The sequence below is a fragment of the Trematomus bernacchii genome, unplaced genomic scaffold (assembly GCF_902827165.1).
Source record: "Trematomus bernacchii unplaced genomic scaffold, fTreBer1.1, whole genome shotgun sequence".
NCBI classification, from domain to species: Eukaryota; Metazoa; Chordata; class Actinopteri; order Perciformes; family Nototheniidae; genus Trematomus; species Trematomus bernacchii.
In genome coordinates, this window is record NW_022987593.1 from 17,654,039 (window position 1) to 17,669,130 (window position 15,092).

Here is a 15,092-nt window from a genome sequence, read left to right on the forward strand (position 1 = left end):
GAGAATAGCCTCTATCTGAGCTGAAATAACACCCTCAAACTGAAATAATAGCCGGGACATGAACCTCACTCCCCCTCCTCCCCTTTACAATTCTCCACTTCGGGATAAATGGTGAAACTTGTAGCAATAATACCCCCTTCTTTCACACAAACGCCTCCCCGCTGCCATCACCTCCAGCCCGGCTGGGGACCTTTGGAGAGCCTTTCTCCGCGAACAAAAAAAGCCTCCTGAAGGGGAACAAAAGTGACCACATTTTTCCTCCATGTCCCCAATTCTCCGAGCAGAATAACCCGCTGCCAATCCCTCAAATGGGAATATTAGGACGTCAATCTCACGGCCCCTGCGCGCTTTTGTCTTTGCTGAGTGCCCGGCTCTGCCTACCACACACCTTTTGTCCCACAATCCAATAAGAGCCATTATTCCCACTCCTTTGCGTGGCTGCAGCTCGGTTTTTGGGCTATTTTAGGTGCCTAATCGCGTCCTTTAAAGGACCCCAAATGGAGAATTATACTTCCTCCTTTCACTTCGCCTGGCACCGGGACAAAGAGTCCCTTTAGCCGGTTCTCCTGCAGCAGATCTGCCCTATATGTTTACGAGACACATTTGAGCATTTGATTCACCCCTGTGACCCCAAATTGGAGCAATAATATATAGAGAATTATTATTCTTTCTTAAATGATTTAGGTAGAAAATACAGTTTCAGCTCAGCACATGACGTTTGAAATCTAATAAGAGGATCAAATATTTTCTTACAAAATCAAACGCACCTTGTTCTCATGTCTCGGATTTATTTGAATAGATGTGAAATAGAATGAAACAGTTATCTTTTAAACCAAAAACAACCACACAACAAGCAATTTCATCTCTCCATAGACTAAAAATATACCATTTTAAAAACATAAATGAAAAATATGAACCATCTTTTTTGTTCAAATAAGGAGAAATGCGCAAATCTTGTGCGTAATGTCCCCCCTGTGCTTCAGTCCAAGTGCCAAAATAGAGCACTAATAATAATTGAAAAAAGAACTTTAACCCAAGATTTGTCAGTTTATGTGCCACTCTGACGCCTTTACGCACACTTATTCCAGCTATAATAGACTCGAAGTATACCGGAAATACGAGTGAATGTCAAGTCATCTGACACAAGAATCCAAACTCACATCCTTTATATATAAAATACTATTTTCTGACCAAGTTTGGACCAAGTTAACACAATTCTAAAAGCTTGTGGGTAAAACCAAATTGCAAGAGCTCCAAAAAAAGAAACGGTACTGGTCTGGTAAGGCTACCAGGAATCCAAACTCCCATCCTTGATATATAAAATATAAAATACTAATTTCGGAGGAGTTTTGACCAAATTAACACACTTCTAAAAGCCTGTGTTGACCAAAATAAAAGAGCTCCATTTATAAAAAGAAATACACAGTTCTGGTGAGGCTACCAGGCCCGGATCCCCTGCAGGGAGCCCTGGCAGGATGTGACCGATGTCCCTTGGTGAGTTTGGGCCTGTGTTGATCCTCCGAGGCTGCTCACATTTCCCAAGTTCATGTTCATGAAGGCGCTGGAGGTGCTGGAGGGGGGCAGGGAGGGGATGCTGGTGTATGTGCAGCTGTAGTTGCTGTTATAAGCGGGGTTATTGTAAGTATACGCCGGGTATCCGTTATAGGTATACGGGTTGGATCCATACGGAGCACCGGAGTACGTCTGCCCTCCCCCCAAACAAGGCTTCCCATCCCGGACTAACACCGGCACAGCGACGCGTCTCGGCGGCGGAGGGTGGTGCTGCCCCGCCGCCTCCAGAGACTTGTCCTGCCGCTGCCTCTTGCACTTGTATCGGCGGTTCTGGAACCAGATCTTCACCTGGTTGGAGGTGAGTTTGAGGCTGGACGCCAGGTGCTCTCGCTCCGGGGCTGACAGGTATCGCTGCAGCTTGAAGCGACGCTCGAGCTCGAAGACCTGCGCCTGGGAGAAGAGCACGCGGGGCCTCCGCCGGCTCCGCTGCTTCTGCGCGGGTCGATCACAGTCAGCCTGCCCACCCTCCGAGGCCTCCTGCCGGGACACCAGACCGCAGCTCTCTGGGGAGGGAGGGAGGACACGGAAGAAGTGTTAATATCTCAAATCATAACATGTTTTTTCAGAAGTAAAAAACAATGTAATTCCAACGTTATCAGTGTACAGCTAATACACCTTTAGTAGTTTTTGAGCAGAAGTCTTAGCAGTAGAAACTGTATTAAATAGTGCACATTAAATCCAAGAAATATCCACCACAAAACTTAAACAGGACACTTCTCCTTAGCTTTATTAAAATACCTATATGACAGATATGTTTTAAGCAAGAATGCGTACACAAAAAAGCTTAGAAACCATTATGAAAAATAAATAATAATATGCCAATTATATTAGTCCGCACCCACTTTAGCAGTGTTTGAACTGAAGCTACACAGCACTAAAAACGTCATTACATAGTTCAAAATAAATCCAGTAATATCCACTGCCGGGACTAAAACTCAAACAGAAACATCTCCTTTGCTGAATTGAAATTGACTTCTGCAAATGTAAAAACTTTAAGCTAGAGTACATGCACAAAAAAGCTCAGGAATCATGCCCCAACCCGTGCACTTATAGACTTTGAACAGAAACTGCAGCACTAAACACTTTAATAAGTGGATCAAACATGAGATCGCTTCAATTAAAAACGACCATAACATTACAAAACACGTGTTTTAAGCCAAAGTGCATGCACAAAAAAATCACATATTTTAAAGTACACATAAAATATAAAACAGGGAGATAAAGAATACTGTGCAACAAATACAAGTATTACTCTTTACTTTTTAAGGGAAGATCTAGTTTGCAATTATTTCATCAGCATTTTTGCCTGAAACAATTATATAAATTAGACAATTTCACACCTGGTTAGACTGATCTTTAAAGGATACACCGTGCAGCAAGTACAAAAATAAATCGGATTGGTTTAAAATACAGTTGGCCAATTGTAATTGCAGACAGATATTATGTACACAAAGTAGTGTAGTAGTATTTTAACTGTTTATATCTAATGAGTAATTGTCCCATGTGTTGGAGGTGTGTTTATCAGAGCTACTTCTCCGTGTCTTTTCTTTTACAGCCTCTTTAAACTAATTGTCGGTTTATGGTCCACACATCATAACAGACTGGCGTAACGAAGCCCTGCAGACTGTTTGACAGACTGGATCCTTCAGGCCTGGAGTTAGGGACCTCCAGCATGTGGATAACTCTGTAATATAATAATGATAATGTTTGGTGAGTAGGCATTTTAGGACAAATACTTTTCTACATAAGTTAGAAAATATCTCTAAAACAGAATGTGTTTTCACTTTTTTTTTAAGGGATTTGGCATGTGTGCAGCCTATAGATTGAGTTATAGTGGGGCTAATTTTTAAGGTCACACAAGTGATCATATCATAATTTAAATACTGGAATAATTGGCCAAAAAATAGCTGCATGATTGTTTAGAAAATTACACACAATGTATTTTTCTTTCCAGTTTTTGCTTGACATTTTAAACTAGGAATGACCTTTTACGTGTTAATACAAATTATTAGATTTTTTTTAATTATAATTTACATATAAGAACTACATCGTGCGTAAAATAGGTAACGTGTCTAATTAGCCATGATTTCACTTTGGTTAAGGTTACAGGTTAAGCTGCTATTGTTGCTAAACATGCAAATGATTGTCTCGCCACCAAAACTGTTACATTCAAATCAGCAGCACACATTTATAATTTACGGTTTTTTATATTTTCTCTGTAAAACCCTGATAATGATGTAATGATTCTTATTGCACGGTTCCTTTGTTGCCTTTTGTCTGCACAGTAGCGGTTTGAACTCACTGCTCTCCTGCTCCTCCAGCTCGTTGGCCTCCAGCTTGGCTCCCTGCAGGCCGGGGTGCCCGTACATGTCCGGGGAGAGGCTGGTGTCCCCGCGGTCCTCCTCTCCGCGCACCGCCAGCGCGCTCAGGTACGCCAGGTTGTCCTCTCCGTCCGAAAATGAAGGACTTTCCCGGGCCGCAGCGAGCATGCAGGACGGTGGGGTTTGGAAGTGCTGCTGCTGGGGAGGAGAACCGGGTAACTGCTGGGGTTGGACCCGGTGCTGGAGCTCCAGAGACCCGGCCTGCTGCTGCTGCTGCTGCTCCATTTTCAGGATATCCTTGACGGAAAACGGCGTGGAGGTGAGCGGACTCTGCAGCATCATGTCATCCAGCTCCTGCTCTGCAGCTCCGAGGAAATGAAGCCCACGGAGTAACATGCACTCCTCCTTTCCCTGCACTCTTTCTCTAACAAATAATTGAGCCTAATAGCTCCTTCTCGCGTAATTGGAGGTGCGTTAAGCCTCTGGAATCCCTCATCGCAGTGAAACGCACGAAAACATGGGTATTAGTCCCGGTTTTGTCCATGCAGGTCTCCTGTCTGACAGATGTAATGTCGGGCTTTGTGAGTGGAGTTTGGACCGGGGCGAAGGAGCGCCTCTGCCTCCTCTGGTGTCAGGGGGAGGGGTGAGTGTGAAATGGAAAGTGCGTGCAGGCTGGAAGCGATTTGGGAAATCGAGGGGGAGAGAGAGGGAAGATGGGGCGTGTACGTCACGTGTGTTCACGTACTGGTTTTGTTTTCGGTCTTATATAAATATGGTGGGCAGATAATTGTAGCTACTGACCCCCACTCCTCTCCCCTCTCTTCTCTTTATCCATCGCTGGATTCGTCCTAACAGCCTTTTACGCACGCATTTTAATACAAAAATCACTTTGTGAGTCTTAACCTGTGATTGCAAAAAGGTCACCCATATCTATAAATGTGCTTTATTATGTTTTAATACGTGTTCATTGTAGTTTTAATGATTCCACAGTCGCTCAGTGTATTGGAGTCCTTGTGTTTGCCCGTGCGTAAATCAGTGCGCTCTTTGGAGAGGCGCAGCGTGCGGCACACTCGCTTTAAGGGCAGTGGCACGTCAAGGTCAACAGTCAGGTCAAAGGGTAATAGAGGCAGGAACCCGTAGTTGTTTAACTTCATCCAGAGAGTTGATGATAGGGGAAAAGTGGAACTAACACATTCAGGTGGATTTGTCTCTGGTTTACACTTTTTTATAGTATTTTCGTATATTTGTGTCAATAAGATCTGCGGTGAAGCCTGTCTCATCTTTTACTTGAGAGGTTTAAATAACCCTTTTTACTTAAGGTGGTTAAAATGAAAAGGGAGTAAAATGTTTGTTTTTGCATCTTCTACTATAAAATGGGCCCTGCAGATCTCACACAAACCAACTCCTGAACTAATATCCACCTCTTTTATCAGAAAGACATCAGTGTGCTGATTTTTTTTCTAAATGGCTCGCCAAAAAGACACATCATGAAGCTGAGGTTTGTTGGACTTCTCTCAACGTTTCTAAACTTAACTGTTTGCTCTTAAGTTTAAGAAATGTCCAAGTGTTCAAAGATGTGTTCTGTCAGACTCTACAACAGTGAAATGTGTACATGATTCATATTCCAGAAATATACACATTTTCTTATTTGATGTAATGAAGCAGCCATTCAATAAATGCCATATGAGTTTTAAAAATGTCACTCTTCACGTATTATGATAAAACGCCAATAAAGCCCCAGTCACAAGTGTTATTTTTTACTGGGAACTTGTGCATTTTACTCTTTGAAAGGGCTGATTTTGCTTTTCAAAGTAGAATTTGTAAGAAGACCATACTGAAGAAAACTTTAAAAAAGGTTTATTTGCAAAATTCTAGGTAAAAAAACGTGCAATCAACTATAGAAAAAGCTTATTAAATGAACACAAAATATGATTTCCTCCAATCTGGGTTATTATCTCTAACCTCAAATGAATCCCCCTATTACCTAAAAGTATATATGTTGAAAAACATTTTTAAAACCTATCAGTTTTAAGATAGATAAAATCAAATGTACCTTTATTAATCCCCGTGGGGAAATTCAGTTCAAACAGCAACAGGGTGAGATTGAAAAACAGCACAGATTCACACAAAGTGACACCCTTTGCCGCAAAATAAGAGAAAGTATTAGCTACGAATGTAGGAAAATGTAATTGTTCCAGAGGTTGAGGTACAATATTTAAAATAGTCTGCATTTCCCCCCCTCTCTTAATCTGAGAGTTAGTTTTTCCTCCTGCAGCAGCTGCTCTCTCGGGGTCTCTCGTCTCTGTTATCGCGGGTGTTGTATTAATAACCCTCCGCGGGCCGATAAGCAGGGCCCCCGGGGCAATTAAGATTCCTGCTGGAAAACTGACGGACGTTTTTAGCCGGAGCTAATCTGCTGCTATCAGCTCCTCTTTCCGTTTTCAGCGGGACCTCCACCTCTCTCCCCCCGCTGCCCTCGCTCCTCCTGCGGCCTGCTCTCTCAGCTAACAGCCGGCAAAAAAAGGATGTGATTAAAACAAAAACAAATACACTTAATTCAGATTCAACAGATTCAACATGTTCATTCGTGTCCTGATTCTATAGTAAAACCACAATGATAAGGTCACGTTGATTAGGTCTGCATGTAATACAAGTTATGATGAAGGTTTCTGTTGTAATTAAGACATTTCCAGACAAGCCTTTTTTAACGTTATTAGTTCCATTATTTGCTATAATTTTCAAAGCTTTACCCAAACATCATTACAGTATTTTACAATTTTTATTTTTATATTTCTTTTGTAAATGACTCATCAATAAAGACAATCCATACGTAGAAAATGTTATATTTCAATGTATGTAGTGTTTTAATATTAATAATGATGCTAAAATACACAGTGCAAATCTGTAATAAGGTCAAAGTGACGTGAGTAATGCAATGTTGAATAATACATTCATATAAAAATAGGATAGTCCAGACCATAACATTGGAACTTACTGTAAGAAAATATTAATATATAATAGATTATTATTTCCGAAATATGTATAAAGCATTTTTGTGGTCCTACATCACTTTTTGGGTGACACAAAAAATCACATAATTATTGAAAATCTGAATTTCTTTTTCTATATTGTGTCACTGTGAAGTCACAGTTTAAGCTTTTACAGTTTCCTCTGTGATATCATTATGCTGATGCAGAGTGAAATGTTGGTGCTTTTAAAGAAATTATTCAGTCATTATTTTCTCTAGGCAAAATAGTATTTATTAACAAATGCATTCGTGTCAAAACAACATATATCAATGATATTAGTGTATTGGACAAAGAATACAGAAAACAAGACTCTCACTGTGTGCCCATGTTGAAAGTTCTCTAAACTGGATGCTGCCTGGCGTCTCTCCTCCTCTGCGGGTACCAGCAGGTAGTAAATATAATATAATAATATATGTGCATTTCAATGTGTGCACGCTGGAATCAGACAGATATATGTGAGTTTGTCCCTGCAGACTCCACGGCGACTCTCTCAAATTCATCCTACATCATCATCAGCATGTCCTCGTAAAAAAAGTGCCAAACAAGGCCGGATAGTGTTTAGACTGGCACCCAGCCGCCTCCATTTACTTTAAATAAGCATTAAATCCAACGACGCCAGGCTGAGCGCTTTGTTTTCTGTGTGTGAGGAGAGCCAACACTCAGCAGCTATTGGAAATAAAATAAAAACTGTTTTAGTCAGAGTTAAGTGATGGGACCTCTGGCTTTGTTTGGATGGTTATTCTTGGACAAGTTCAGGGATCTACAGAGGTCCAAGAGGGGTTTCTGGGATGGATTTCGAGAACGTTTCCAGGCATATGAACATAGCTGGCTATCTCAATTGAAACTCATAACACACCTTTTGTTGTTCAATCAAACAAAAAGGAGATCATTAAGGCGCAACCAAAGAATGGAAGCCCTGATCACTTTGACTCAAATACTTTCACCTAACTCTAAACCCCTGAAATCAAACTAAACTGATACCATGCTCCCTTCAAAAAGTACTTTTCATAGACTCTTAGAAAAAAGAATGGGTCTTATAACGCTGTGAGAATGGGTCTGCGGAGAGCATTTCTCCGCGATCCCAACTCGTCTATTACCAACGTCCAGGGAGTTCAATGCAAGTCAATGGGACTCCCTGATAGTTGAAAATCGACGCTAAAGGGCCCCCCACTGCGTTTGACGGTGACGCCAAGGGATCCTGACATAACGTCACTATAGTACGAGTTGGGAGTGAGAATGTGTTGTGTCATATTATACAATCCAATTATCCTTTACGGGAAGTCTAGAGGGACACATTTACATGGATACCAATATGTTCTTGTCATTCTTGGGCTTTGATCCTCTCCCCATCCCTTAAAGACCCCCAATAAAGTCTTGAATCCTCAAATCTCTGTCTTCTAGAGCCAGTTTTAACTAAAAGTTCTCCAGATTATACAAAAAAATACACCCTTTACCTGCCCTATAGGACACCACATAGAAGCGTTTTCTGAGCTGATGCACCTATCGAGTTAAGTTGCCTTTCATAATGTTTACAAAACACAGTTGAAAAATAAATCTGTCTTATGATGTGGCCATGGGGTTAGTGTTTGATAAGGTTTACCCACAAAACCTATCTAGATCGTGAGAAGCATCTAAGTTTGGGTTAAAATGACTACTCTGTTGGACCATTGGCTTTTATTTTAGTAACATTAAACAAACAGCAATCTATTAAGTGTGTCCTTTTTTTATCATTCTGCAACTTAGTCTCACAACAATGTACTTAAGACAGATTGACGACAGTCATTATTACAATGACTGAGGTGTTGGTCACCTAAATGTAATTGTGCTATTCTTCATTCAGCGCAACACACATGAAAGCTTGAGAGAGGTAAGTTGACATTTTGCCTTACTTATATGTCTCCATTTATTCCCCATTCTTCATTTTGCTTCGTTTGATTAAGACACACTCATTGAGTACGTAAGTGTGCCGCCACATTCTGCAGCTGTTTTTTTGTTTTACAACTTGACATTAAAGGCAGTCACAACCATCTCATCAACATTGTTTTAAGCAGCTTAACATAGCTGATTTTAGCAATGCAAACTTGACGTTAAAGGTGAATTTTTTGATATTCTGAACATTTACTTTGTGTGGGTGTACCTCAGGGATCATGACTTGGGCCTCTGAGGTTTGTTGAAAGACTGCACTTTTTGTATTCCACAGACTGGAGAGGGAAGGACACTAATGGCGCATTTCCACCATGGCGCGGAGCGCGGTTTAAGCGTGCCGTGTCGTGCCGGGCACGTTTTTGGTTGCGTTTCCACTATGCCTAGTTCCGGCCCGGGGCTACTTTTTTACCTTTTTTCTGGCCCGACAAAATTGTGGTTCTATCGGGGCCAACAACCAGGCTGAGTCGGGCTGAGTATGCTAAACTAGAGAGAGAATCGCTGGCAAAGGGGCTACAACTACAACACAATTAACATATTTGACCATGATTTAATTGTAATACACGTTTCAAAATGATGCCGAAGTAACAACATACTGATACCGGTTAGTATAAACCTTGAATTAATGCTTTGTCAAGTCTGCAGACAGACAGCAGGCGAAACACCTTTTAAAATGCGTGTTTTCTGAATGGAGATCGGCTAAGCTAACGCAGTATATGCTCCGACCATCCACACTCACAACAACGGCCTTTACAGACATGAATAAAGCAGCGACTGTACTCGCCATGACACAGACAGTCTGTGGTTTGTACTTGTTTAACTTTTGTCTAGTTTCTGAACATATATGAGGAGCTGTGAGCTTGAGTGCTAACAGCTAACGGCTGATGTTGTTTTTCGGGGGTGCTCATTGAAGATGACGTCACGGCTCCGCCTACACTGACTGCGTTACTATAGATACTACCCCAGTTCCTAAACTGTAATGGAAGCGCAGCATTAAAGTGAGCCGGGCCTAACAAGGCCTAACAAGGCCTAACAAAACCGTACTAATTTAGCGAGGCCTGCGGTGGAAATGCGCCATTATGGTCCGGCAGTGGCTCAGTCAGTAGGGGCTTGGACTGGGAGCCATAGGGTCGTCGGTTCAAGTCCCCGACCAGACCTAAAATATGGAGTGTGGACTGCTACTTGGTGAGGTCCCATTTCACCTCCTGCCCTGCCGTGGTGCCCTTGATCAAGACACCGGACACTCCCATTGCTCTCCGGGTGCTGTACAATAGCTGCCCACTGCTCCTAGTACTAGACTCCTGGTACTAGGATTGGTTAAAAGCAGAGGACACATGACACTGTGTGCTCTGCATGTGTGACCATTAAAGAGGGAAATTCTTATTTCATATTTTTATACGATCAAATACTTGGTTCATAAACTCCATGTCTCCATTAATCTACTATATATTTGCCTTTAAAAATATTTTATAATATTCTGAAAATGTCTTAGTAGGTGTACCTCAAGGAACATGACTGGATCCTCTGGGGTTTTGTGTATGAAACCAACAGGAACGCTTTTTTTGTTTTGTTTTTCCTGCAGACTTTATCCATCAGGAGGAAGGATGTAGTTCAGCTTGTAAACCCTGACGGTGCTGACAGAGCTGGAAGGAAGACGATGACCTCTGAGCTGCTTCTGTTCGGTCTTTATCTTCCACACACACACACACACACACACACACACACACACACACACACACACACACACACACGCGCGTGCACACACACACACACACACACACACACACACACACACACACACACACATACACACACACGCACACACACACACACACACACACACACACACACACACACACACAGATAAGTCGGTTAAAACTCTGCAGAACATTGAAGGGTTGAATCGCCTTAACAAGTGTAGAGAATGTAGATATTGCTGCACAATTTTTTTTTTTTTGTATTTGATTATTAGTACCAATGTGCAGACAAATGTGTGCCTGAATGCGTCACATAAATATGTTAGTAGAAGTCTATGCAATGCATATAGTTACACCTGCAATTACGAAATTAAAGTACTTATAAGTGCATATTTTTTATTTCCACCAGTGTTAAAGTCTTACTGCCAGTAAATGTGCATTATATTCAGATGAGGTTAAGTATAATAAGCAGAATGTCCTTAGATTGTAACATATTCAAAATTATCATCAGTTCCGTTATGCTTGATAATACTCCTTTACAGGGTATTTACCCTGTTATTCTTAAGCCTCTTGATCTGGGGGCTATAACTTTCCTGTTATCTCAGTTATTATGGATTTCAGAGGTCAGTATGGATGCACTGATGGTATCTATCCGCACCCCCCCCCCCCCTCTATGTGTGTGTGTGTGTGTGTGTGTGTGTGTGCGTGTGTGTGTGTGTGTGTGTGTGTGTGTGTGTGTGTTTGTGTGCGTGTGTGCGTGTGTGATGCACGGAGGTAACAATAGGAAATGCTACACCTCTTGTCTGCTGTCATTTGCGGCCCTGCGGAGGCGCCAGGCGGCTGTGATGGTTGGATGGAGAGAGGAGAGATAATCTCAGCCAAAAGTGTGTGTGTGTGTGTGTGTGTGTGTGTGTGTGTGTGTGTGTGTGTGTGTGTGTGTGTGTGTGTGTGACAGTTTTGAAGATGGGATGTCTGAACGAGTGTCAGCAGGCTACAGAAACACTAAAACTTTAAAAGTGTTTTAACTTTAAAGAGCAAGAAAGAGCATCATGTTTATGTTAAACATGTAACACATTCAAACTATATAAGTGAATGAATAACACAGACTAATAAACGATTAGTTATTCCAGCAACAAAATGAGAAAAAGCAATATGCTATATCGGACTTTATACAAAAAAACAGCAACAGAAAAGCAAATAGGTGGAATTAAAAACGAGAACATGCCGGAAAACTAGTTTGATAATAAGGCTTGACTAAGGAATTGGCACTATGTTATATAATATGTTTAATAAAATGATATATATGACATGTATACATTTGAAAATAGTCTGAAAGCATTTGGAAACGGGAGGCTAAGAGATTTGCAAATGGTCAGTGCGTCTCGTTGAAGATTTTCGAAGTGACTATAATAGGTTACTTTTATTTTGCGTATTTTTTTTACATTGGAAGACATTTCTTCAAATTGCAAAAAGCATAATTGGGTTTTACAATTTGAGAGTTTTGACATTAAATTAAACCTGCGTTATAAAACCAATTGACTTTTGTCTCTATATTATCATAGTATATATTGTCCCAAACTGAATGAGATCAATATTTACGTGTGGGATAATTCATTTACTGATGATGACAACAAGCTGTGAAACTGTGAACATTAAAACCTACTTTATTAGCCTAGAAAAAAAAAATATATATATGTGATTTGTTTTAACAAAATGACATTTAAGTAAATATGCGAATGTGAATCCTTGACACAGTTCCTTTATTTCTCCTCGGCTCCTCGCGGCTGTAAAAGTTCGCGTGTCTCGCTGATTTCGGCTCAGAGGTAGGACTCGTGCACGGGTGCATTTCGCGCGCGCGTGTGTGTGTTTAGATAGCCTCGGCCTGAAGCCAGTAATAGCTCCATTAAGCAGAGTGGGAAGACGCTATCTCAGTGATCCGTAACGTCTACGTCCGCTCAGCAGTGGCCACACACCTCCAAAAAAAAAGAAAAAGAAAACACGGCTCCAAAATAATCCTGGAACAAGAGAAATAACATTTATTAACCCTCCTGTCGTGTTCGTTTCTCCGCCCTTACCTTGGGGTTCCCGGTCTGTTTTAAATGCTCTTATTGACACAAAAACTGTTTATCATCACCACATTTTATTTAACTTCCTTTTAAGATGTAAACAATGTCTCAGACTACTGGTTTACACGAACAACTGCAGTGAACAAACAAGCGACACTAAAAATGAATTCCAAAATTAACATTTGGTCGGTTAGGTGTACTCTGATGGATGAACATAAAGGGGTAGCCCATTCGTATGGCGGGCATTTATGTCTGGGAACACCGTCGTTTTTACAAAGTTGACTAAACCAATAAAAACTCAATGAAAGTGGTGATCAGACATTATATATTTTCAAAGGCTTACTGTGGAGGATATCACAAGCCCTTGAAGCAATGCAATAAAAAAAACACAACTTAAAATTAATCAAAATTGGTCAGATTTGACCCAAAAACCACAGAAGGGTTAACACAGAACTCCCCCCCCCCCCCCCCCCTTTCTCCATTATTCATGCACAAAAAAACATTTATTTTCTTCAAAAGCTCAAGTGAGTTTATGTCCTCCTGGTGAGTCATCAACAGGCTGCAAATAAACCTCTCCAAAAAAAGAATCACAAATAACGCCTGACACAATATAAATAACATTTATTTGGAAATTGCAGCCAGATATTTTCCTACCCCTTTTCTCCGTTATTTATGTCCAAACACCACATGATTTCGTCAGAAGTGCAACAAATAATGATAATGTTGTGAGTTTACGTCCTGCTGATGTTCTCATTCAGATCCCGAGTCGTTAAAAGTTCGGGCCAGGCCTCTATATCTCTCACACAACCCCAGATACTCCGCGTGACGCTACAGGCTGTGTTTATGCTCGCGCCCGGCCTGCTGTATAAATTGTGGCGTTGAATGGTTTACCTAATGGGACTTCTGTTTCTCGTTTTCTGTCACCCGGTGCGCCAGACTCTGCTGACAAACGACCGACTTTTACCGGCAGAGGAATTCCTGATTTATGTGGGAAATGAAACGAGAGCGAAGGTTTTTTTCTCCTTCTTAAATACATGCAAATAAAGTAAATGATCTCCACCCTCTGCAGCCATTAGGATCGGGAGGTTTGTATATAAATGGAGGTTCTTCCCGAGTGATGGATGTGTGTTTTGTTATTTTGTTTCTCATATCGATGAAGGAGGGATAAACTGGATCTGAAGCAGGGAGGGAGTAAAGCCTCCACTTCCATTGTTATTACTGCAGAGGAAACAAGTCGTTACTGCGGAGCTCTGATTTATCACCGTGTTGTTCCCAGAGGTCGAGAAGTACTCACATCTCTGAGTAAAAGTAGAAGTACTCACATCTCTGAGTAAAAGTAGAAGTACTCACATCTCTGAGTAAAAGTAGAAGTAGGCTACTCACATCTCTGAGTAAAAGTAGAAGTACCTGAGTGTAGGAATACTCTATTACAGTAAAAGTCCTGCATTCAAAATATTACTCAAGTAAAGTACAAGTAGCCTATCTCCAAATTGTACTCAAGTACAGTACTTGTTTCTTAAGTTAAGTAGTTTCCTTAAAGGTTTAATTTAAAGATAAAACAATCCGCATAAATAAAAGGCTCTTTAGTCTTATCACTCCACAGGGATTACTTTTTCTCATGGAGCATTTTCATGATGACTAATTTCCCCAGATAAACTCCCAGGCCACGTGATGATTCCTCCTCCGAGAGGGTCTGTCTGTCTGTGTTTAAACTGCGGGGCATTAGTGCCTGCAGGGGGGAGAAAGAGGGGGAGAAAGAGCAGGGGAGACAGGGGGGAGACAGAGTATCCATCATGACTCCCCTCCTGCACCATTAGAGCCCCTTCGCCCTTTTTTCTCTCACCGAGCGTCTCCTTTATCAGCTCTCTATCTCCAAACAGCGTCCAGCCGGGCTGCTTCCCAACCTGCAGAGGGTTTTTTTTTTTACCCATCAATCACTGCGCGAGGCCCGGCCAAAGCTCGGTGCCTCTGTCCGGGAGTCAGGGAGCTGCTCTGGATGTAAAACAAACTGAGGATTTCTTTACTGAAATAAAAAGTCTGTATCTGCGTAAATGTAAGCGTAAACAAATGGAAATGACAAGTGTTTGGAAAACAACATTTAGAGCAAACAGGAGACAGAGATAGTGCAGGCAGGAAAGGGATTTATTGTACATTTCAAAAAGAAAAGTATTAAGATTATCTATTTTAAGAAATATTATTGTTGACTTCATTAAGGAACAATTTCGACTGACATTTTGCATGACAGTTTTCTTGTCATGAATTTGCAAGAGCATGCAGGACATAAAGAAAGTGCCTCTAGGAAAATGCAAATTAAATGAGGACAATAATAAGAAAAATATTATATTTTTAATAATAGTGTTGTGGACTTTATTAGGAAACCATAGTGTTTTTCTTCCACAGAAATTGACTCAATTTTCGACTGATGCATGCCAATATTCTCTGTATAAATTAAGAGCATACACAATAAATAAGTCACTTCCGCAA

General features: G+C 41.1%; 1 protein-coding gene across 1 annotated transcript; it reads right to left on the reverse strand.

Annotated features, from left to right (window-relative positions):
• Nucleotides 1-786: 786 nt before the first annotated feature.
• LOC117482093 (homeobox protein Nkx-2.3-like) lies at nt 787-4,511 on the reverse strand. The gene is made up of 2 exons (XM_034130094.1): nt 3,875-4,511; nt 787-2,075 (listed from the first exon to the last, which is right to left on the reverse strand). The coding sequence occupies exons 1-2, from the start codon at nt 4,287-4,289 to the stop codon at nt 1,438-1,440; spliced, it is 1,053 nt and encodes a 350-aa protein (XP_033985985.1). The 5' UTR covers nt 4,290-4,511; the 3' UTR covers nt 787-1,437.
• Nucleotides 4,512-15,092: the final 10,581 nt, after the last annotated feature.